At 40.3% G+C, this 24575-nt stretch overlaps 1 protein-coding gene across 5 annotated transcripts in view; it reads left to right on the plus strand.

The window, feature by feature from the left end:
* The window catches only part of fat3a (FAT atypical cadherin 3a), a 322007-nt gene that overhangs the window by 233710 nt on the left and 63722 nt on the right, over positions 1–24575 (plus strand). For all 5 annotated transcript variants that reach the window (XM_038693326.1, XM_038693323.1, XM_038693324.1 and 2 more), the window contains 6 exons: positions 199–395; positions 596–749; positions 984–1217; positions 3881–4270; positions 14943–15157; positions 18472–18609. In XM_038693326.1, coding sequence (XP_038549254.1) covers positions 199–395; positions 596–749; positions 984–1217; positions 3881–4270; positions 14943–15157; positions 18472–18609 — 1328 coding nt within the window. The remainder of the gene's footprint in view (positions 1–198; positions 396–595; positions 750–983; positions 1218–3880; positions 4271–14942; positions 15158–18471; positions 18610–24575) is intronic.

Here is a 24575-nt window from a genome sequence, read left to right on the forward strand (position 1 = left end):
TAAAATGAAAAATGAAAGCGTGCAACAAAACTAATTTTTCAGAATCAATCTGCCAGCAGCCAATCATGTTGTGCAAAGAGGAAGGCTCTACTTTAATGAAAATTTTTGGGAAATCAGTCACAAACTCCATGTAGGCCTAAAATATTTTTACTGATCCTGTATCTCACTAGATTCTCTCTGTCTGTCTGTGTGATCCAGGTGGGAACTATCGTGGTGTGTTTGCACTGGGTCTGGTTCAGGGTGAATGGAAGATGTATGTGAAGTGGCCACTGGACAGGGAGGATCGCAACCTATACACCATCAATGTCACTGCTAGCGATGGGCTCTTTGTTTCCCAAGCAACAGTGGAGGTGACAGTGATAGACACCAATGACAACAGTCCCATCTGTGACCAGGTGGGGAATAAAACCTCAAATTGCTTTTTTCAAAGGACAGATGCATCCATGGTTTCAGTTAAATACGTTGGAAAATGGCTGTTAGCTTTAGCCTCCTACATTTATTTGACTCAGCTTACTGTTAATGTAGCCATTGTCAACCTTTCATAGGGTCGTGTCATTCCAATGACCGGGTCTTCGCTTTATGTTTGTGTCTGCAGGCTGTGTACACTGCCTCCATTCCAGAGGACCTCCCCATCGGCAGTGTGCTGCTGAGGGTTGGAGCTACAGATGAAGATGCAGGCATCAGTGCCTGGATCCAGTACTCTTTACATGGTCCTGGATCCCAGGACTTCGGCATGGACCCGGACACTGGTATGGACGTGGCTTTGAAAACACGGATATAGTACATTTCTTTTGGAACAGAACTTAGTACATAACATTTTTTCGCTAAGCGTGCATAAATTGTACCTTGAATCAATCCATCATAGAGTGAAAGGCAGCAGCACAAGTCACCAGCTTATCACATTGCTCAAACATTTATTCCTGTGGATACTTAACTCATGGCTCCATCTCTTAATGTTTCACATGTTGTTGTAACCTGTCTAGGTGAGGTCAAGTCATCTGTGATTCTGGACCGTGAGATGACACCCAATTACAGACTGTTTGCTCAAGCAACTGATGGTGGTGGCCGGTGGTGTCGTGCTGAGGTGCAGCTGGTAGTGACTGACGTGAATGACAACCCGCCCATCTTTACACTATCACAGTACACTGCCAGCGTCTACGAAGACACTGCCACCAAAGCCCTGCTCACCCGCATCCAGGCCATAGACCCTGATGAAGGTGATACCACTACTACTACTACTACTACTACTACTACTGGTGTTACCACTATTAAAAATAGTGCTTTAAATTTAATAAACATTCATAAAATATAAGGTGCATTCATTTTGAAGACAGACAGGCATAAAATGGAAGCAGAGGCAGACAGAAAGACACAAAGATATCCAATAAGTAAAGAGAGAGAAGCGGAGAAATAAATGACTAATAGATATCTGATAAATGGAAAAATGGGGATAACGGGAGCACACTTCGGGAGACATTCATGGTGCTACACTTGTTGTAGGTGAAAAATTATAGAAGTAGTTGTGTAAAGAATGAAAAAAGCAAACTTTGTTCGAGACAAAAGTACATAACCCTGCCTATTATCACACCTCCACATAGAGTGGGTACGGAAAGTATTCGGACCCCTTCCAGGATCTCTCTGTAAATGGCTGCAATGAAACAAAGAGTGAAAAATTTAAAGGGGTCTGAATACTTTCTGTACCCACTGTACCTGTTCAGTCTGTGCATAATTGGGTGTGATTGTCAGATTGCCTGTTTCAAAAACATACAGAATTTGTTGGAAGCAAACTGTGTCTTTGAAGACACAGTTACATGGTCCAGCAAGCGCTTTGTTGGAAGTATACTGCCTTTAAACCTCTGATGTGTACAGGACATGTTGGGGGGCAGGGGCTCAAGTGAAAAAAGGGCACTTCTCATAATTATTTTAATTTTTTTTTACAACAAAATGTTAAATACATTTACACAACTCTAACTTCCATACCAATTTTTTTTAATTCCCTCACACTCACACAATAGTATCATACTCAAGATGTCTTCTTTAGTATTCACTAGGTTTATCCCAAAGAGCAGGCAACAGCAAAGGAAACGATGCCGCAATGTGCAGGTTTTCTATGCTACTAGTTTCAAGTATATATTTAGAATAAATGACTGCAGCAAGGAGAGGGACATTAAAATTAATTATTAAAATACTTTTTGTTTCACAAGCGAGAATACCTTCAGCTTCACACATCCAAGCAACATAATACTAAATACATTAATGTACTGATCAAATACATTATTATTTTTATTGCTATTTTACACTTACTGTGTGTGCGCGCACACACACACACACACACACACACACACACACTAATGGTGACATTGACTTAGTGTAACATTTGAGGGAGGGCTGTAAAATGCAAAGATCTATTAGCATACAACAAACTAATAGAATGTATAATTATTAGTAGGGCTGGCCACCTGAACGCGTTATTATTGCATTAATTAATTAACGACAACAATTATTTTATCGCACGTTAACACAGTTTTTATTAATATTATTTTGAAAGTCCGTTGCTCACTGGTTCTGAATACACATCCAGTCAAACCATGGGTCACAGGAGAATGCCATAACGAAGTGGATAGCTACACACTGCATTCTGGTTAGTACTGGGGAAGATGTTGGTCTTAGGAATGTTCTTAAAATCACAACGTAGTCGCTTGGCCCCACGGGGTTCCTCTTTGCTCCGGTGATCAGACAAACTCTCCACGAGTAAACGGCACGCTGTGCGCTACAAAAGTAAAAATTTAAGGCTACATAACTTTACCTGATAGACCTTCGTCTAGTTTTGCGGGAATGCTCTGCCATGCAAATTACCTCCTGTTGATGTCCCATTTAGTAAACAGAAATAGATTCTGGAAACTCACAAACAGCGAGGATCAGTCTCTCTTCCACTGATTTGTGCTCCGCGTTGCATACAAAATGTTCAAGACAATTCAACGTCAGCAGCGGGTGGGTATGTGCGTAAGGCAAGCATGACTGCAACAGTTTCACGGGAACGCACTCGCTTGTCGCTAGGCCTTGTCGACCACTTCACCTCACTCTAGCAGGGACACTTACTACTGAACATAGACTGCTGCTGCTCCCTGATAAAAGGAAAATGTTTCTGCTACCTGTTCAGAAAAAAAACAAGAAAACAGATTTATATCTGTTAATCTGTTGATGAGCCTGTTATGATGTTCTGATCGTGGCTCTGGACTCTAACTTGTTTTAACAAGCTAGATAAAAGGTAAGGACCTGGCAAAGGACCTGGCAAAGGGCAAACAGCTTTGGTTTATGTTTGATTAGATTTACAAGAAAATTTTATTGCTGCTGTGTAAAGGGAATACCACTGGTAAAAAGCACCTTATATGTTATTGCACTTTTGTGTATATAGTACTGCTATATACACAAAAGTGCAATAACATGTAAATTTAAATTAAAAGTGCGCAATACACTACTTTAGGATTCATTATTCAATTTTGCGCATAACTTATCATCATCATCATCATCATCATCCGATTAATCGCAATAAAAAATTTGGTGCCCACCATTACTTATTAGATGAGAAGTCTATGATCAAAATTATTACTGTTTTGAGATTTTGGTCTATTTTGCTTCCATGTCTTCTTTTACTCAATAGGGAAAGTCCAAAATACACATTTAGATCATGTTTGTTTATTGCCTACTACCCTTCATTGGTTTGCATCTGTAGATTTCTTCAAAATTAACCAAAACAAGCTAAACTGCATATTTAAATATATATATATATTCATTTATTTAATAAAAAAAAGGCACCAAAGAAAAAAGTGTACATGTACCTGGACGTGTACCTAGTATTCTTCTTCTGGCTCTGCAACAGGCCTGGGCCGTATGGTGGTCTACACTCTGGCCGACTCTGCAGGAGGTTCCTTCTCCATCGATAAATCCTCAGGTATTGTGGTCCTTGAACGCATCCTCGATCGGGAGGTCCAGCCAGCTTATCAGATAACAGTCCATGCGTCTGACCAGGGTTCACCGCTTCCCCTCTCCTCATTGGTCAATGTCACAATTACTGTGCTGGACATCAATGACAACCCGCCTGTGTTTGAGCGCCGTGATCAGCTGGCGACAGTGCCGGAGGATGTGGGAGTGGGCACAGAGGTTCTGAGAGTTTATGCTGCCAGCAAGGACATCGGGACCAATGCTGAGATCACTTACAGTATCCGATCAGGCAACGAGCACAGGAAGTTCCACATCCACCCGCTGACCGGTGAGTGTGTTCTGCATTGTGTGTTTTCTGATACAACAAAGCAGTTGCAAAAATGATAAAGTTTTAAATTCTATACATATACACATGCCTATGTGTAATATGAAAAATGCTGCTTGTAGTGACAAACCCGTGGAGAAATATCACCAACTATGCAGTTCCCCTCAGTGCTGTGTATCTCAACCTCTTTTACCTCATTGTTTTGGTTTTACAGTTTGCAATCTTCATCTTCATCAACCTCATTTTGAGCTACAGCAGGCAGCTGAAAGGAACATTAAACAACCAGATATTTTTCTTAGGAGCTAGTGAAGCCCATACCAGAGCTAAAGGGACTTCTTATTAATTAACTTATATTCATCAGGTAGACACAAACATGGCATCATCTGATGGGATGATTATGTTGCTCCGTGTCTTCTGAATGTGTAGTGTAAGGACACAGGTAGCGTTAATAATAATTTGTTTAGGGGATTTAATTACCAATAGGCCTCCTGGCTATATCAGCTATAGGTCATTTGAAAGTGTCCCATAATGTATTATGTCATGTTAGTACAATATCACTATAGGGCACACAACTTAACTTAACACACTGCTTTGCACAGGTAAACCCACCATTGTTTGGGATGGGACTTCATGTCACACTGCATTGACATTGTACAGTACACTTCACTGTAGACTTTAAATGTTCAGTAAAAGACCAAAAGAGCAGCAGAACCAGTCCACAATGTGATGCTTTACCACAGGATGCTGCAGGTGGACACCATCAAGTGACCTATGTTTTAAAATACTGTGTAAAGCCCTGTGATCATGGATTGGATCATTGGATCACCAATCTATGCAACATATACTGTAGGAGAGGGAGAGATACTTGTCCCTCTTTCCAACAGTAGCTCAGAGTTTAATGGTCGCTATGAAATGATCTCCAGTTTAACAGACATAAAAACAGCAAGCCGTTACAAAGCTACTAGCAAAAAGTCAGGCTTGTTGAATTCTTCTGGCAGCTGCTTGCTGTTGCATTTACTTAATTGTTGTGTGGTCGCTGCAGAATGTGACTGCTTAGTTGAACACTGACTCCAAATCACTTTATCCAGAGCTTATACCTTCTGTACTAACAGCAGAGATCCAGATTTCCTCTGACAACCAGGTCATGATGTTTTGATGATGCACACTGATGGTCACTGACAACTTTTATGTCAGTTTCTCTGCAATCACACAGTATAGCAGTTGCCATTAAATGAAGTCCTAATAAACAATAAAGATATGATGGATGTCTCAGTCAGTAATGCAGGAGTTTAGATATTTTCAGAAACGATCAGAAAGCTTTCTTTTTGTATATTTAGCTGGTTTACGTGGATGTAGTGGCAGTAGTACCCGACCCGACAGTGCAATCCTCACAGGTTGCGAGGATGCCCAGCCCCCTCAAAGCGGACCCACACTTGTTCCTCAACAGTGGACTGATGCTGAAAATTGAAACAAATATTAAACTTTTTAGTTTTCTCTCGTGTTCTCTCACTGCTCTTTACATTTCTTTCTCTACATTTTCTTTGTCTTGCTTGTCTAATAAAATGTCCCAGACCTTGCACCAATTGTAGTGCTATAGCCCTTTCGATTTTGCTGACATGTTTGCTGACATGTTTAGATTATGTTGATTTGGTAATCAGTGTTTGCATTTTGTGCTTCTACTATGATTAAGTAATTAAATAATTTCCTTTTGTGTCCGTTTAAACAGTGTTTATAGTTGTTTTACGATCGGGAGTCTCCACCGGGTATTTTATTTTGAAAATTGCCTTCCTGCCTGGTTCGATCTGCTCTGTGCTGCTTGACGTGGGTAGCAGCAAAAATAAACCTACTACCTATTCTCTGTGGAGCAGAGTGGACAGCCGCTTCTGGGACACGCTGTCTGGTGGACTCACGAGCATTGACTATAATGGCCGCGATTAGCTCCGGGAACCACGGCACAGCCGTAATGCGCCGTAGCCAGTGGATTTTAGCTGTTAGGTGTCTAACCTGCGTGCAGGCTAAGCCTAACTTGAACTCTTCTGCATCAGAGGCCATTATGCCATTGTTATAGTTGCTGATTTGTGATATGCTACTACATTTTTAGAAATGTTCCTTTTTTCCCATAATTTAATTCAAAAAGCGAAACTTTCATACATTCTAGATTCATTCCACATAAAGTGATTTTCGTTTAAATCTTGATCAAAATCAAATATATGTATCTCAAAATATGAGAATATTAGAATAAAAAATGTGTAATGCAGAAATTCTGAAAAATTAAAATCATCAAAAGACATTCTGAAAAGTTGAGAATAGAGAAAAGTTACTAGTACTTGGGTGTGGCTCTTTTGCACAAATTACTGCATCAGTGCCGCGTGGCATGGAGGCACACAGCCTGTGGCACTGCTGAGACTGTTATGGAAGCCCACGTTGTTTTCATAGTTGTTGGGTCTGGTGTCTCTCATTTTCCTCTTGACAATACCCCATAGATTCTCTATGGTGTTCATGTCAGTCGAGTTGGCTAGCCAATCAAGCACAGTAAAACCATGATCAGCAAACAAGGTACTATTCGTTTTGGCGCTGTGGGCCGGTGCCAAGTCCTGCTGGACAAGGAAATCAGCATCTCTATAAAGCTTGTCATCAGATGGAAGCATGAAGTGCCCCAAGATCTCCTGGTAGACGCTGCATCGATTCTGGACTTGATAAAATACAGTGGACCAACACCAGCAGATGACCTGAAGTCATCACTGACTGTGGAAACTTCACACTGGACTCCAGACTCTGGGTCCTTAATTTCCAAATGAAATGCAAAATTTATTTTTGACCAGTTTTGACCACAGTTCAATTATTTTTTTCCCCCATAGCCCAGGTTAGACACTTCTGACGTTATCTCTGGTTCAGGAACGGCTTGACACTAGGAATACAACACTTGTAGCTCATTTCCTGGACACATCTGTTCGTGTTGGCTCTTGATGCATTGACTCCAGCCTCAGTCCACTGCTTGTGAAGTTCCCCTAGGTTCAGAAATCTACTTTGCTTGACAATCCTCTCAAGGCAGTTATCCCTGTTGCTTGTGCACCTTTTCCTACCAAACTTTAGCCTTCCTGTCAACTTTCCATGAATATGCTGTGATACAGCATTTTGCAAACAGCCAGCCTTGTCAGCAATGACCTTCTGTGGCTTACCAATCAATCAATACTTTATTCATGACAACAACATTACAAGTACAATAATAGAAATAATACTGCTTTGTGAATAGGGACACCCTATATATATAAGCTATCTCAAGCTTGTACATAGGGGACCAGACAACACACAAAGTATTAAGATATTATCTAAATATATATTACAATTAAGTAGAGCAAATGCACTCTACAGTATTTCAAAATTTACCTACATAGAACCCTAAAAACTAAACTACCCTAATCCTAAGTTCCCAGTGGTCCCTAAACAAAACAGACAAGAAAATGAGAAATCTTTGCATCAGTCTATCATTAAGTAAATAGGCAAATATGCAATAAAGAGAAACTTTGACAGATAAGATTTGCAGTACATAGGGCTAAGGTCACATAGTCTGTTGTTAAGCATATGTACTACATAATACATTATAGAGGCATTATGAAAGATATAACATTCTGTTAGCTTCAAGAAGACTGTAGTTTTAGAAAATAGGAGAAAATCAATGGGAGTGTTTATCTTGGACCATGAAATGGCACCTATAAGTTTCTTCTGTAAATCTGTTATTTCACTAGGTAACTTGGAAAAGTATTGCACCATATGACATTACAGTAATTTAGGTGATGCTCAATAGAGACTTGTACAGAGTTATGAGTGTTTTGTGTGATTTTTTCGTCAATTCATCAATATGAACCTTATAGTTTAAGAACTCATCAAGATGTACCCCCAGAAATTTTGTGGACTTCACTTTCTCAATGATTGAACCATTTCTTTTGCTGCAAGCATGGTCAAAATTTTATCGATTTCTGTTATAATGGAAGATTAAGTAATTTGTTTTGTTTATATTTAAGAATAATTTATTACATTTATATTATTTTGTATAAAAATCTTTATGAGATAAAAATAAGTTTGTAGCATCTGCAAAAAATACTTTATGTAGTATGCTAGTGGAATTTGCAAAATCATTTATATACAGTAAAAAGAGGAGTGGCCCTAAGATGGATCCCTGGGGGACCCCATATTCGATGGTTTTATTTTGAGATCTGTGGCCATTCATATGTACATATTGCTCCCTTCCATATATATAACTTCTAAAACAGCTGAGCGCTGTTCCTCTGACACCATAATGTTTGAAGTCAATAATGTCAAATGCTTTGGATAAATCAATTCAACAGTCACCTTTATCTATAGCGTCATTGATTTTTTAAGTGAGATCAAGAATTACCATACAAGTGGAGCTCTTTTTCCTAAAGCCACACTGTGATAGAACAAAAATATTTAACTTTTCTAAGTAATCACTAAGTCTAGTATATACTACAATTCTTTCCAATACCTTAGAGATAGTGGGCAATATAGATAGGTAATTGTTCATGTTATTTTTATCATCCGACTTAAAGACGGGTACAATTTTAGCAATCTTTGTCATTTTGGGCACAGTCCCACAAAGTAAAGAAAGATTAATAGAGTAGGCAAGAGGCTACACAATTTCATTTACAACAGTTTTAAGAATTTTGCTACAGATTCCTTCTGTCCCTGCTGTCTGGGAACTTTCCATGTTCATAATGATTGACAGAATGATTTTACAAAATTCATTTTTGTCAGTTGGTGTTAAAAAATAATGAATTCAAATAATTGCCTTGAAGATATTGTGTGAAAGTAGCACCCTTTGGTTGTCCAATTTTGTTGGAAAGGTCTTTAACTATAGAGATAAAGTGATTGTTAAAGCTATCTACACTGTCAAGATCACTACTAGCATTTCTGATATTTTATTTTGTTTTGATGTCGGCACAGTGGTTTTGTGTCCACGGCTAAGGACTTCATTGAGCACCTCCCAGGATCGTTTTTGATCACCTTGAGCAGTCTTTATAAGCTCAGTGTAGTGTCTTTGCTTACCCATTCGTATTACATGTGTAAGCTTATTTCTATATTTCGTATATGATTCCTTATTTGCATCACTTGGATTTTTAATATAAAGCTTATACACTTTGTTATTTGTTGTGATAGATTTTAAAATACCCCTGGTAAGCCACACTTTCTGATCTACAGCACCACTTTTTTATGTTCTTTTCAGGTATTGTTCAATCAATGGAGTCAGTTATCTCATTAATTAAAACATTATTGGCAATGTCTGGATTTTTAAAGTTATATATACTGACTCCCAATTTTTGGGCTTTCAGATTTTCAAAAACTTTTTACCATTTATAATTTTAACTTTTCAGTTAAAATTTTCAGAAAATCAGTCGGAAAATTATCTTTTAATGACGGAAAATATTACACCTGAATCAATACTAGCATTGTCAATATTTGTAATGATGTTGTCCATGATTGATCTACTGGATTCCGTTACCCTAGTGTACCCTATCCCTTCCCTATGTATTTATAGTATGTGTAAGAATTAAAAGACTTAATATAATTTTTTGCCTTATCCTCTTTAGAGATATCAATATTGAAGTCCCCAAGAATAAAACTATTTTTTATTTATAAGACATAAAAGTTCATCTAATTTGGTTTTGAAAATGTCAAGGTCAGAGTCTGGAGATCGATAAATAACTCCAACAATGAAGTTTTTACCGTTTTTTACAATTATCTCAATAAATAGTGAATCTGAGTCACCATCTTCAATATTGAGGTAATCACAAATAGTTACGGAGTGTCCTGAATCTACATATAGACACACTCTACCACCTGGTCTACCTAATCTGTTTTTGTCATATAGCTTGTAACCATCGAGATTAAGAATATCCACGTATGATGCGTCATTAAGCCAGGTTTTACTACAGCCAATTACATCAAAACTACTGCCTATACAAGCCAAAACAGAGACCATCATGATGCCTATTCAGACTTCTAGTATTAAGATGTAAAATGAACACGTTATTTTAGTTTTTTGTATATTTCAGCTTATCAGATGTAAAAAGCTTACAATTTATCTCCCCACCAATATTAAAATCAGAAATCAGAAATACTTTATTGATCCCTGAAGGGAAATTCTGTGTAAAACAATGTTGTTCAGGTGCTCCATGATTTCCTTTACAGTTTATGAAATCAAAGCCCATACAAAGTGTGATGCTGATCTCATTTCTCTGAGCTTGAGTCCGTCAAATCTCAAGTCACTGAGCTAGAGTCCAAGTTTAAAGTTTTTGAACTAGAGTCCAAGTCAAGTCTCAAGTCTCTCGTGGTTATAATGAATGTTGTATCACCTGCTACGTTCAATCCAGGCTGCATAGCTATAAAGAATTCTGTAACTGTAACCTGTTTTTCACTTACAGAGCACAACCATGTAATGTGCAATGCAATTAATAACAGCTTGTTAACTAGCCTACTGTAAGTCCACACACCCCGCAGACTCTCAAAACCAGTGTAAAGCTAACTAAAAAAAACTGCAACATTACATGATCCTGTAACCTGTTTATCACAGAGTACAACCATGTAGCCTAATGAACAATGCGTCTGCAACTAATGACAGCTTATTAACTACTGTAAGTCAACACATTCCCCAGACTCTCAAACCAGTGTAACGTTATAACTAAATAAAACTGTAACGTTACATGATCAACAATAAACCTGTAAGCTGTTTGCAGCCGATGTTAATAATTAACGTGATGGCAGCCAGCGGAATGTAAATGATTAGGTTGATCAACCACCACAAGTTTGGCAAGTAAACGTTCATTCATCTTTTCATAACGAGCAACAGTCGGAGTTAACATCCTGTAGGTCGTAACTAAAGCAAGAAGCAAGCTAATGTTAGATTGCCAATGCTGAGCTAAACATGTTTACTAACCACAGGTTACTAACCTATTTTGCGTTAAGCTCTTCTTTGTTTGGGCCTCATTGTATGAAGTTTTGAAGCCAAACTTTATGATGAATGGCACAGCAGCTGCCATTGTTTGTTGTCCTCTGGTACGTGTGGCCACGCGCATCTGATACTATGTGTTACGTAGGAAGGTTATAGGTAACGGAGGGAGAGGAATAACAGCAAGCTCATCAGACGTTTCCTAAAAATAAACATTGTTGAGTCCCGAACCTCGAGTCTGAAGTCACTGTGAGTCCTGAAATACAATATCAATCTGCTTGCTTAATGTGTCCGTGAAGTCATCGCTGGACACATTTGCTCTATATTCACATTTTTCCAACATTCCCGTGCTGTCGCCGTGCCATCGATATTCTTGGTCTTCTGCGGCATGTTGTATTGTTTGTTTGTCGGCATTCGTCAGTGGTGTAACTTTGTTATCACCAGAGCTAGAGCAGCCAGCAAAACTAAAATTACAAGCAGATGCAAGTATACATATAAGATCACAATATAATTAGTTTATAATTATTTTGTTGGTCAATCGCTTGCTCAGTTTAAGTGAGCCCGTCCTGCATAGTGGCCGGAAACCACCACCTGAGGACAAAACCCAGCAACAATGGAGGTATTATACATACATACTACATAGTAGAGTATGTTTAAGCTCTGCATCACGTGCATACAATACAAATAACGAATAGAAAATACACTTCACAACATGTAATGATACAAAATACAGTGGGTAAATGAAGATGCGTAGTGTATGAGAGGGCAACTAAACTAAACAGAGGAGTTCAGAGTCCTGATGGCTATGGGGAAAAAGCTATTTGTGAAGCGTTTGATCTTGGTGGAGAGTGACCCGTAGTGCCTCCTTGAGGGAAGGAGCTGGAAAAGGTGCTGAGCAGGATGTGAGGGGTTGGAGATGATTTTCTTTGCTTGCTTTACAGTCCGATGTGTATAGAGGGAATCTACTGATGGCAGCGGTTCGCCAATGAACTTGGATGCTTTGTTGACAGTCCGCTGTAGTTTTTTCTTTGTTTGGCTGTCCGTGCTACCATACTGTGATCAATGATGTAATAATGGACTCAAGGATACTGGAGTAGAACAGAACAAGGAGTTGCTTGCTTGATCCAGTATTTTTTAAGCTACCTGAGGAAATAAAGTCTTTGTTGAGCTCTTGCAATAATGTGTTCAGTGTTAGTTGTCCACTTCAAGTTATTGCTAATGTATGTTCCTAGGAATTTAAAGGAGTCAGTGATGGTGATTGGGTTGCAGTTTATTTGTATGGTTGTTTTGGGAAATGGCCTACTTCAGAAGTCAGTAATGAGTGCCTGGGTTTTGGCTCTGTTGATCATTGCTGTCATCGAACACCTAGTGACAGCTTGGTCCACCTCGATGCGGTACTGGGTTTCCATCATTGTCTGAGTTGAGGCCTACAATACTTGTGTCATCATACTTTATTGTTCATTTCCTTAAATAAACTGGTGCTTGGAGGACAACGATGGAGCTCTATGGCACAGAGGAATATACGCTATATTGCCAAAAGTTTTGGGTTGCCTGCCTTTACATGCACATGAAGGTTAATGACATCCCATTCTTAATCCATAGGGTTTAATATGGAGTCAGCCCACCCTTTGCAGCTATAACAGCTTCAACTCTTCTGGGAAGGCTGTCCACAAGGTTGATCATAGGAATTTTTTATTCTTCCAGAAGCGCATTTGTGGGGTCGGCCACAGACGTGGGACAAGAAGGCCTGGCTGGCAGACTCCAGTTCATCACAGATGTTCTATCAGATAGAGGGGCAGGCCAGTCAAGTTCTCCACACCAAATTGCTCTTCCATGTCTTAATGGAAATTGCTTTGTGCACTGGTGCGCAGTATTGTTGGGACAGGAAGGGGCCATCCCCAAACTGTTTCCACAGTGTTGAGCATGAAGTTGTCCAAAATGTCTTATGCTGAAGCATTAACAGTTCCTTTCACTGGAACTAAGGGGCCAAGCCCAACCCCTGAAAAACAACCCCACACCATAACCTCCCTCCCTCAACTTTACACTTGGCACAATGCAGTCAGGCAAGTACCGTTCTCCTGGCAACGGCCAAACCCAGACTCATCCAACCGATTGCCACATAGAAGCGTGAGTCGTCATTCCAGAGAACACGTCTCAACTGCTCTAGTGTCCAGTGGCGGCGTGCTTTACACCACTGCATCTGAAACTTTGCATTGCACTTGGTGATGTAAGGCTTAGATGCAGCTGCTCGGCCATGGAAACCCATTCTGTAAAGTAGGAGGTTCCAAAAGGTACATTTACTATCGTAATGGGACACATCGGTCAGAATGCGTAGAAGTAAACCAGGAAACTTGGTATATCCTCTGAATAAACGTTTTATTTCTTCCAATTTAGGTGATGCATTTGTCAACATAATCAGGAAAGAAAAGACACATGAGTTGTTCAATCTGAAAGAAAGCAAACATAAGATTAGACACTAAACTCACTTTCAAGGAAATAAGAAAGACAGACATCTAAACTAAGTTTTCATAAACCTATGGCGGCTCGGAAGGTCGGCGGTTCGATCCCTGGCTCCCCCTGGTTGCGTGTCGAAGTGTCCTTGGGCAAGATACTGAACCCCGATTCCGTATGAATGTGTGTGAATGTTAGTTTCCGTTTGAGCACTTAGGCTCAGTGTGTGGATGTAGTGTAAAAGCACTTTGAGTGGTCGAAAAGACTAGAAAGGCGCTATACAAGTACGGAGTATTTACATAAACATAGGATAAAACTAAAGAGAAAAAATTAAACTTGTCTTACCAGAACTGCCGCCCCACATGGAAGTGAAAGGGATATAGTGTGAACAGGTGAACTCAATCAAGTCAATTAGTAAGATTGAAAGGTGGAAGTGGGAGCCAGTCAGTGATAAGAACAGGAACTAAAGGAAGTGAATAAGAATAAAGACAAATTGAGGATCTTTACTACACATTCCATGCAGCTCTCTACGCACTGTTTTTGAGCTATAGTGTGGTGATGGAGCAGTGGATAAGACACAGACATTTGGTGTGAACAAGACACTTTGTTGCTCCAGAGGCGTGGGACCTCTGGGACCTCTGACATATAGCAATTTTAAATGTCGCTTTGGATAAAAGCATCAGGTAAAATTAATAAAAATTCAAAGGCCACACGATGTTTGGAGGTCTGTAGCTGTTGACTCTGCAGAAAGTTAGTGATTTCTGCGCACTGTGTGCCTCAGCATGTGCTGACCCCGCTCTGTGATTTCGTGTTCCTGTTGATCCGAATCACCGAGTCTGTTTACCACTAACAGTTGACCGTGGAATATTTAGTAGTGAGGAAATTTCACAAATGGACTTAGTTCACAGGTGGCAAACTATCACGAACTATCAAGCAGTCTGCATGACTAGGTGCTTAATTTTATACACCTGTGGACAAGTGATTGGAACATGAATTTAATGATTTGGAGTGGTGTCCTAAAACATTTGGCAATATAGTGCTTTTGATACACACAATACTTATTAATACATCAGTTCTTTGTTGGTTTGACTCATGGTGTTTGTTGACACTATTACATACATAGATGATGACTCCTTCAACTAGCCACCACAATGGATCCATTTTTCATTTGACAGTAGACCTTCAGAACATCTTTTCCCTATGATATTTTAATTCATACATTCATCCAATTGCATATTTCTGTTCCTTTTCTCTTCTCAGGAGCCATTTTAGTTGCCCAGCCTTTGGACTATGAGACCTGTAGAGACTACTACCTGACAGTGGAGGCTCGTGATGGCGGGGCACCACCACTGAGTGCCATTACTACAGTGAACATCAACCTGACAGATGTCAATGACAATGCACCCATGTTTAGCCGTGACCTCTACACTGCAGTGGTGTCAGAGGATGCCACCATTGGAGAGTCTGTAGTCCAGGTAGGTTTCGGTCAGTGTTTTCCCTGCATGCATGTGGCTGCAGGGTGGAAGTGGTCCAGAAGTACTGGATAACACTTTTCATCCAGAACAAGTATCTTTACAGGTACTGACCATATCTGCATGAAATTTGATAGGGATGTTCGTGGTCAAAAGAAGAGTTTATTAACGTTTTCAGTGAGAAACTCATTGTTTCGTAGCGCCACTATTATGCACAAATTCCCTTGACTAACACTTTTGTTGGTTTTGGCTGGATTTCTGTTAAATTTGCTCTGAATAATCATGATACCTACAGAAAGAACATTTCCATTTTGTACACACTATCAGCTTTTCTCATTACACCTTCACACACAAGGTATCCTTAAAAAACCTCTATTGATTTCATGGTTATTTGTTGCTTAAGGAGCTTTCAGTTAAGGAAGATGACACAGGTGGCTTGGGAAACTCTCTTTGCTTCCAAAGCAGAAAAAACACTGAGCATGCCCCTCAAACACTGTAGCATCACCCAGACCTACTGCCTCAAAACTGCATAGAGACAGACAATTTTACAGCAGAAGCTGCGGAAGGCCATACTGAAAGATAATGTGTTTGTTTCTGAGTCTTTATAATAGTGCCTTTTTTAGTATGGTGGTATAAAGAGGTGGAAAGCAACAAATTACATTTACTCGCGTTACTGTAATTGAGCTGCTGAAGTTATTTGTGGTGAAATAGGCCTATCTGCCTGATCAGTAGTGTTTTTCATTGGTTTTGGTTTCACATGCAGCATGCTGTCCCAAACTGTGTTGGTCTAATGGTCTAAAGGGGATGGGCTATATACCAACGGATCAATAACGTAATGCACAGCAGAGTAGAGGCCAGCTAGAATAAAAATATTATGAACTCTCATCAAAATATGACGTTAGTCTTGTAATATGTCAGAGAACACTATGGGAGATATTCTGAATGCGCAGAAAGTTTTGAACATGAGCAGAAAACCTGCTGAAACACAAGAGCTATTAAAGTCTAGGAGTTTATAACTGAATTAAAAATAATTTATCATTGAGGTGAAAAGGTCTCATGTGGCCTACGTGGGACCTTTTCACCTCATTAAAAGAGGTTATTTCCCTTGCTTTATATAGATGTAGATGAACCATAAATTGGTGCAGTGCTCAAAATTTCAAATCTAGGTCTCCAACACTGTCATGGCCATCCCCAAGTAGCACATGAATCATGCGTAAAACAGGAGCATCAGGATTCATCCAGCTAGAGGGAACGTTCACCAACCATCCGCAGCGAGAGGGAGGTGCAATGGATAAGACTTTGCCTTTGGTGCTCGCGCTGGCCCTGCTCTGTGCGCAGCTGATGCGGTTGCTGTCGTGACCCCGCCTGCTTCTGTACAGCTGCTGGGCCACCCATCCAGTTGCCCGACTGTTACACATGCGTCAGTCCCCTCCCTCCCATGTCACGCCATCGGTGCTTGTGTACAAACTGACACCAATGCCGCGGACAGCGGATGACTGGGTGGCTCATATATGGCTCTGGGCAGGTGGGTTTTGTGCTTGGTGGTACCGTATGGGCCAGTGAGGTGTTGACTCATCCTGCTTCGCCTCTAACCCAATAGCAATAGCCTTAGAGGGCGAAGCCTATACAAAATAGAACGGTAGTTACGTACTGTAACTCCAGATTTTATGAGTATAGGCGCAGCCTCCCTGGACCTTGGTTCTCAGTGATGAATAAAAGCAGGATGAGTCAACGCCTCACTGGGCCCATAAGGTACCATCAAGCACAGACCTACCTGCCACGAGCCAACATAATAAGCCACCCAGTCCCTCACAGCTCACAGGTGGCGTACGCACGACAAATGCCGCGACATGGGAGAGGCAAACCAACCCAAGCGTGAGAGGCCGGGAACGGGATGGGGGGCACCGCAGCTGTGTAGGCACAGATGAAGGTTACACACTGCAACCGTTCCAGCTGTGCACAGAGCAGAGTTGAGCTGCCGGTTAGGTGACAGGCTAACAGTAGTGGCACACAGTGTAGCTAACGACGTGCTTGGTATGGCTGAGTTGACTGAGACAGGCACAGAGCATTTATTCCAAAAACACCTTGCACACAAAGAGCAACAACATTATCACACACGTTCTCGACCCATAGCATACCAGTCGTTTCTTCTGAGCGTCAAGGGTCAGACCAACAGCAAGCAGTCTTGTTGCTAGATGTCGTTAGCCACAGCTAATGTGGAGCAATGTGGACACATGGAGTTTCCCTGTTTGGCTGATCCACGGGCAAACCGCATGTTAGCTTCCTTGTTAGCTCAACGTTTGCCTGAGGGGGATGGAGGTACCCTGGCAGGATGAAGCCCGTGTCAGACACTGCACACCCGTACGGATATAGTGGCATCCCGCCCCGCTCTGGCTGACTTGCTGGAAGACAACGCTAGCTGGTGATCTTCTGCTCTTTAAACTCAGTGCTGAATGAAAATGGGAGGCTAGATCTCACTGGTGGGATTTTCTCAGTGCTGTGCATAGGGGTAAACCCCAATAGCGATAGCCTTAGAGGGCGATGCCTATACGAAGTAGAACTAGGTCCAACATAATATAATGCAGTGGAGCTCTAAGGCATTCTGTGTTGTGTTCAGATATGTTTCTCCTGTAGATCAACTTTTCTCATGTGATATCATACCTGCTGAGTCAGTACACATGCAGGCATAATTTAATCTTCCCTCCTCTGTGTCTATGTCATAAAGTAACCTCTAAATGTGTTTGTGGCACCTTTTCAATGATAATTATCAGTTATACTTTTGTTTTTCACTGCATGAGAAAAATGATGTGTGGCATAACAGTTGCTTGCTGCGTGTGAAAAGTGTCAGTTGCGTGAGTGTCGTGAGAAAATTCACTACTTACATAGCGAAGCAAAGAATTAATGTTCACATTTTTCCTTGGATTGTTAAATTTCTTGTGCTTGTGCTGCTGTTATCTATTCAGTCTTATTAAAGAATAACATATTATAGATATATTTAGAGTATTTAGTCTGTTTTATAGTATATAAATAAGTATATTTTGACCTGAGCACACAGATTATTAGGATTTCCTCAAAACTGTGTGTTTGGGTTGGTAAAGTTTGGGCAAAGTAGAGCCAAAATGACCTGGGCTTCATAATGGATTCCAAAGTAGTGCAGTGAATATCAAAGTCGCCATACCATAGCAACCTGTGTGTATTGACAGTTTGGAAGAAGACATTTGGAACACAAACAATTATAAAGAAAGTCTTTTGTAAAATATAGGACAGGGCAAATTGAAACATTCACTCACCCTGCGTGTGTGTACGTGTGTTTTCAGATGGTAGCAGAGGACGTTGACAGTCAGCTGAATGGAGACATTCTCTACTCCATCATCAGTGGAGATCGAGACAACCATTTCTTTATTGATCCACTCTGTGGGGTCATCAAGGTCAACAAGCAACTGGACCGTGAGACTGTGAGGACACCTCCCACACACACACACCTCTACAGTTTTAGTCTAGAAATAACTATAGAGAGGCTTTACATAGCATCACTACTTAAAGGAGACAAATTATGCTTTTCCATATTTTCTGTCTTACAATGTTATAATGTTGGATGTTCATGTTAAACATGGCCAAAGCTTCAAATAAGGAGGTAAAAGTATTTTAAAGAAATCCTCGTGAGCCAAAACTGCAGATTTCCTCCTGTTCTGAACACCCTGTTTATCAGCTTTTTCTACTGACTGCTCCGTTTGACGACACACGGAGCTACATGGAGCCGGTATTCCATATATGGTCATTTGCGCCGCACAGCTACGCCATAGACTGTTTATAAAAATGGACGCAGTGTCTGTGACGGCACTGTTGGTTTCTGAAGAGCAATTTTAAAGCCCAAATTGGGCGAGCCGGTTGTAGCCATCTTGGCGGCACGTCACCGTGCATCAATCCCGGATAACCAAAAATGGGCAAAGAGGTAGGTGGAGCTGAGGTGACGTGTTGCTGAAAGCATGCCTGCCTAGCTCGACGTGACCAAGTTAGCGCAGGCTAAGGAGCTAATGCTATATGCTACTCTGCATTAGCAAAGATAGCTTCTAGATCCCTGGAGATTTATGGTGGAGGTTGGAACCTGTGACCGTGTTTTTACCAGTCTATGGTCGTTATTTACAATCGAGGAAAGGTAAGTTACCTGAAACTATAGAACACTTAAAATAACTATTTCTCTATTATTGATAATATACTACACAAGGTTTAAAATGCTTAAACGATTTTTAATATATAACAGTGGTAACGTTTATTTGCAAAACTAGATTTTGTTGAGACTAATGTTAACAGTTACTAATAAAACATTAATAAAACGAACAATATAAAGCAAATCAATGAACCCTTTTGCGTAATGAGAATGTTAGTTGCGAGTCGTTTGGATGTCATTTGATTTTGTTGTAATAAACTTTATAAGCTAGCGGTAGATTACTTAGTTACATGATGGAAGCTGAATAGTTTGTAAAAAGTTAGCCATGTGTCAGGGTAGGTGTGGGTTGAGCAGGTTGGAGGACCCAAACACAGGATGCAAAGCAGAGGTGGTACAGTTCAAAGGAGATTTATTCCAACAAACAAAAAGCGAGCACACTTACAATGAGTGGCTGAGTCCAGGTAATCCAAAATCATAGAGGTACAACTAAGCAGGTGATCCGACAGAGAAATCAAAAAACAGGTGAAAACCAAAATTCAAAGAACTCACAGGGAACAGGCAAGACGAGACAGCGCGAACTACAACCACAGACAGACAGAGCGTCAACATGCTACAATGACCATACAAAGACTAGACGGAAACACCAGGTATATATACACAGGGACTAACGTGCAGGGCGGGAGCAACACAGGTGACAAACATGAGGCTAACGAGGCAGGCAGAGAGAGAGCAGAGGGGAGAAGAGGGAGACAGCCAGGCATACTGGAAGGGAACAGACATGACAGGTTACTGAACACATAACAGATCAGATGAATAAGTATAAACTAATAAAGACACAAGCAGACATATCCCCACTAAACTAACACAGACTGAAGCTAAGTAAAACACTGAACTGGGAACTAATACGCCAAGAAGACAGACATGGGTGACCGACAGAGACGGACATGAGTGAAACCCAAAACACGAACCGAGACACAGAACGAGGAGCTAAGACACAGGCTAACTCTAACACAGGGATCATAGCAGACAAAAACTAAACGAGGACACAGACTACAGAGCAGACTAAACTAACATAATGTAGATGAGGAACAAGAAGTAAATACTAAAACATAACTAAGGCACAGGACTGGGAACAAAGACATGGAACCAAAAGCAGACTTAAACAGGAAAGACATGAACACAGAAACCATATTCCTAACAGCCATGACTCTTAACAGTATTAACAGATCACGTTAGGTAATTCCCCACATCGCTATTTTGAATAACATTGCTGCTGTCGCCAGGGCTATGCGAGATTATTGTCAAGGACACTTGAGAGAGAAAGGTACTTTTTATAAGATGTTTATTTCTTTCAGTGATCAGTTCTTGTTGAGGTTCTGATGCCTCCATGTCCGCTACACAGCTTAAACTGTAAGTAATGTTACTAGTCTTTACTACTGGGCATTTGATAGCTGTTATTAAATTGTCTGTCTTAAAAAGACAACACAAAAACATTTAAAGACTGTCTCCCTTGTTACATTTTATATGACATAATAGCACTGTCAACATTAAAACACTGAGCCACCTTTTAGATGAAAATCTCAAAAAATTAGAATACCGTGGAAAAGTTGAACAAGAGAACAAGACTGAGAGATTAAAGGCTTCAGACACCTTTGCAGGTGTTTTTGAGTTACTAAGCTGATTAGAGAGCTCCTCTCCAGTTAACAGTTTTTATTTCCATGAGCTGTAAACCGTAATCATCAAGATGAAAACAAAAAAAAGTCTTGAAATGCTTCACTTTGTGTAATGAATCTAGAATATATCAAAGATTCACTTTTTGAAATAAATTACGTTAGACAATTAGCTTTTCCATGATATGCTATTTTGTTAAAGACTCATCTGTATTGTTTACTTTATATTTTTCATTGCCTGAAGCATTTCTTACACATTTTCCTCCTGTAGTCACACTGGAGAGACCTGGGAAGCCTCCTTAGTGTGCTGGAAGTCTGTATCTGTTAATATGGACTGATGTGGAAAGGCATTCTCTCCTTCTGTTTACTTTTAGTTTTAAATATTGTCCATATTTGTGTTATAGGTCCATTTAAAAAAATATATGCTTTATGGTTCACATGTAATAAATTTTATATACATTAGCACTCCTTGTCTTTAGTACTTACTGAAAATGTTAGATTTCATATTCTGTCAATACAAAGGACAACCTAATCGTATAACACAGAGAAAACACCAAACATTAAAGCTCTTGCTTAAGAACATCAGTCTAAGTTGAAAAGTGAAAATACTCCTACATGTGTTTCACATAAAATATTGAAAAGTAATTATGCATTGTATTTCTGTGCAGGAGTATTTTTACTTTCTACCTTATACTCTAAGATAAATAAGGAACCATACACCCAGTAACAGAGCCTGAAGTTTCTGAAGAGTGCCTTGTTTGGTGCTCTGATTTAAGTCTAGTTTAAATACAGAAGAATGTGTCCACATCCAAACCATCCTGTGGGTAAGTGCTGAAACAAAGAATGACCTGCACACTGAGTAATTATGAATCCAAATAGGTGGTATTCATTGTGACGTTGCAAACTCTAAGGTCTCAGAGCTGATCAAATGCACTTGTAGTAAATAGGTGCATCTACAATGTAAACCACACAAGACCTTCTAAGAGGTATAAATTACACCTCCTACGAGGCATCAAAACTATTCAGTGTGCAGATGATTCTTTGATTTTCAAAATAGAGTAATTTCTCAATGTCAAAATTTGTCTCTTAAAGAAATGTCAAAATAAAACATTATATAACATCAAACTTTCCTCTTACATATATGCAAAATGTTAACCTATAAATACCATCTTATTAGTTTCATTTACAGCTGTTAACTATAATATATTAAGTTTAGATCAACTAATTACAATTAACATAGGATACTGATGATGAATGAAGAATTTGATTTTATTTTTAAAATAATTAGTATTAGTAGTAGTACATTTTAAAACAAATTATTCCAAATACACAAGCAATAGTTTGTATCACTTGAAATAATGTGTGTAAGAGTTATTATTATAATGATAAAATCTATTGATAGGAACCCAGTGTCATAATTTCACATCAGTAGTGTTCAGGTGTTGTGGCGTAAAAAGAAAAGGCTGAAGAGCCTCACTGGAAGCTGGAGCGGTTCTCTCCTGTGGAGCTGAAAACAGCAAATCACATCTGGAGGGTTCTGCAATCAGCTCCTCTGGCAACAATGGGTAGACAGTTAAGCAGCTTCTTCCAAAGAGCCATTAAGCTACTGAACTCTGAGATCACCTCAGCATGATAACCTCTCTGGTATTTAATCATGTTTATTTTAGTATGGTCTAGACCGTACTCTGTGATATTTACAGAAACCCAACAGTTCCCACCAAGAGCAAGCACTAGGCGACAGAGGCAAGGAAAAACTTCCTTTAAGAGGCAGAAACCTCAAGCAGAACCATGGCTCAGGGTGGGCGGCCATCTGCCTCAACCGGTTGGGGGTGAAGGAGAGAGAGAGAGAGAGAGGAACAGAGAGAAAAAGAGAAAGGGATGGAAGGAGTGAGAGAGGGGAGGGAGGCAGCCTACACAATATACACACAGAGGTACAGACAGTAAAGGTGATGTTGCTATAGACTGAATGAATAATGGTAAAGATATTTATAGTAGTGTTAATGATAACAATCGTAATATCAATGATTATAATAACAATAATAACAATAGGACTAGTAACAATAGTTGTAGCAGAGGGTGTCGAGCAGGAACACGGGGGCAGCAGGTGACTCGCAACCACAGATCCAGACTCCACAGCTCCAGAGCCAGAAACACCTGCATGATAGGAGGAGAGAGGAGAGGGACGAGAAAGCACAAGACTACAGGAAAGGGAAGAAGTCGAGTTAGTAACATGCTTTAATGGGATGAGGTTGCATAAAGAGGGAGAGAAAGTAGAGGAGAGAGGAGCTCAGTGCATCATGGGAAGTCCCCCGGCAGTCTAGGCCTATAGCAGCATAACTAAGGGATGGTTCAGGACTCACCTGAGCCAGCCCTAACTATAAGCTTTATCAAAGAGGAAAGTCTTAAGCCTACTCTTAAATGTGGAGAAATGTCTGCCTCCTGAACCCAAACTGGAACCTGGTTCCACAGGAGAGGTGCTTGATAGCTGAATGCTCTGGCTCCTAGTCTACTTTTGGAGACTCTAGGAACCACAATAATTTTAAGATTTTCGATTTTGTATGGCAAATTCTAATCTAACAAACTCAGAAGCGTCTCTCACACACCTTTCTCACCTTAACTAAACTAACTTTACCATATTCAGGACTATTGCCCTAATTACAGCCCAGCTACTTGTCTTCACACCAGGTGCAGAGTTCTGCATGCCTGCAGAGAATTGCCTGCACCTCGCGGTAGATAATGCTCATATATGCTGACAAAAAAGGTGGATGCAAATCTCTGCAGGTAGCCTACAACATCTGTTCTGTCAACTAATGCATCCACCTCTTAAGGCCCTTTTGAGTTACGCTAACGTTACATGGAGGTGCATGGCTCTTCTCGGCAGTCAGTCAGGACTTTGCAGCCGCTCTCCCCTCAGATCTCTGCCCTTCAACCGTTCGTGTCCCTCCGGTTCAGGTGCAGCCACTTATCCTAATATTATCTGACTAGTATCTAACTGAACAGTAACTCTGTTACAGTATGTAGGTAAATCTAACATTACCCATTTGTAACCCTTAACACAACGTCGGCTAACTGAGAGCTGAGCCTTTACTTTACAACACACAGACGCCTTTTCATCAAAGTATTATCACCCAACACTAACTTTAATGTAATACATTTTGGCTTCTCTCTTCTTGCTGACTTGTTTTTGACTCCTTAAAAACTGTGGTTAGAACACACTCCCGTTAACTTTGCATTGTTAGCACAGTTTGGGGCTGCTCGTATCTGGCTAACTAGCATAACGAGCTAAGCAAACTAGCTATGTATGCCGACAGCGATACCAGTTAAATATAGTTAACACATAAATAAAGTACTAGAATTTCACTCACCAACTTTAGCACAGACTTCCTGGAGGTTCTCACCAATAAACTGTACAGCAATAACAGAGCGCAGGCAGACGACTAGCAGTGACATCAAATCAATTTGCTGCTTGAGCTACACTGAGTCTGTCTGTACTGCTCAGTGGCAACAACAACCTGGTAATGTGCTTCAGGTCTCGGCCAATCAGAAGACAATGGACTTTGAGAGGGGGGGCCAGCTTGTTTCA

Source organism: Micropterus salmoides, unplaced genomic scaffold (assembly GCF_014851395.1).
Source record: "Micropterus salmoides isolate LMB-PRFRI ecotype aquatic unplaced genomic scaffold, ASM1485139v1 Ms_hic_scaffold_3, whole genome shotgun sequence".
In the NCBI taxonomy this organism is placed as follows: Eukaryota; Metazoa; Chordata; class Actinopteri; order Centrarchiformes; family Centrarchidae; genus Micropterus; species Micropterus salmoides.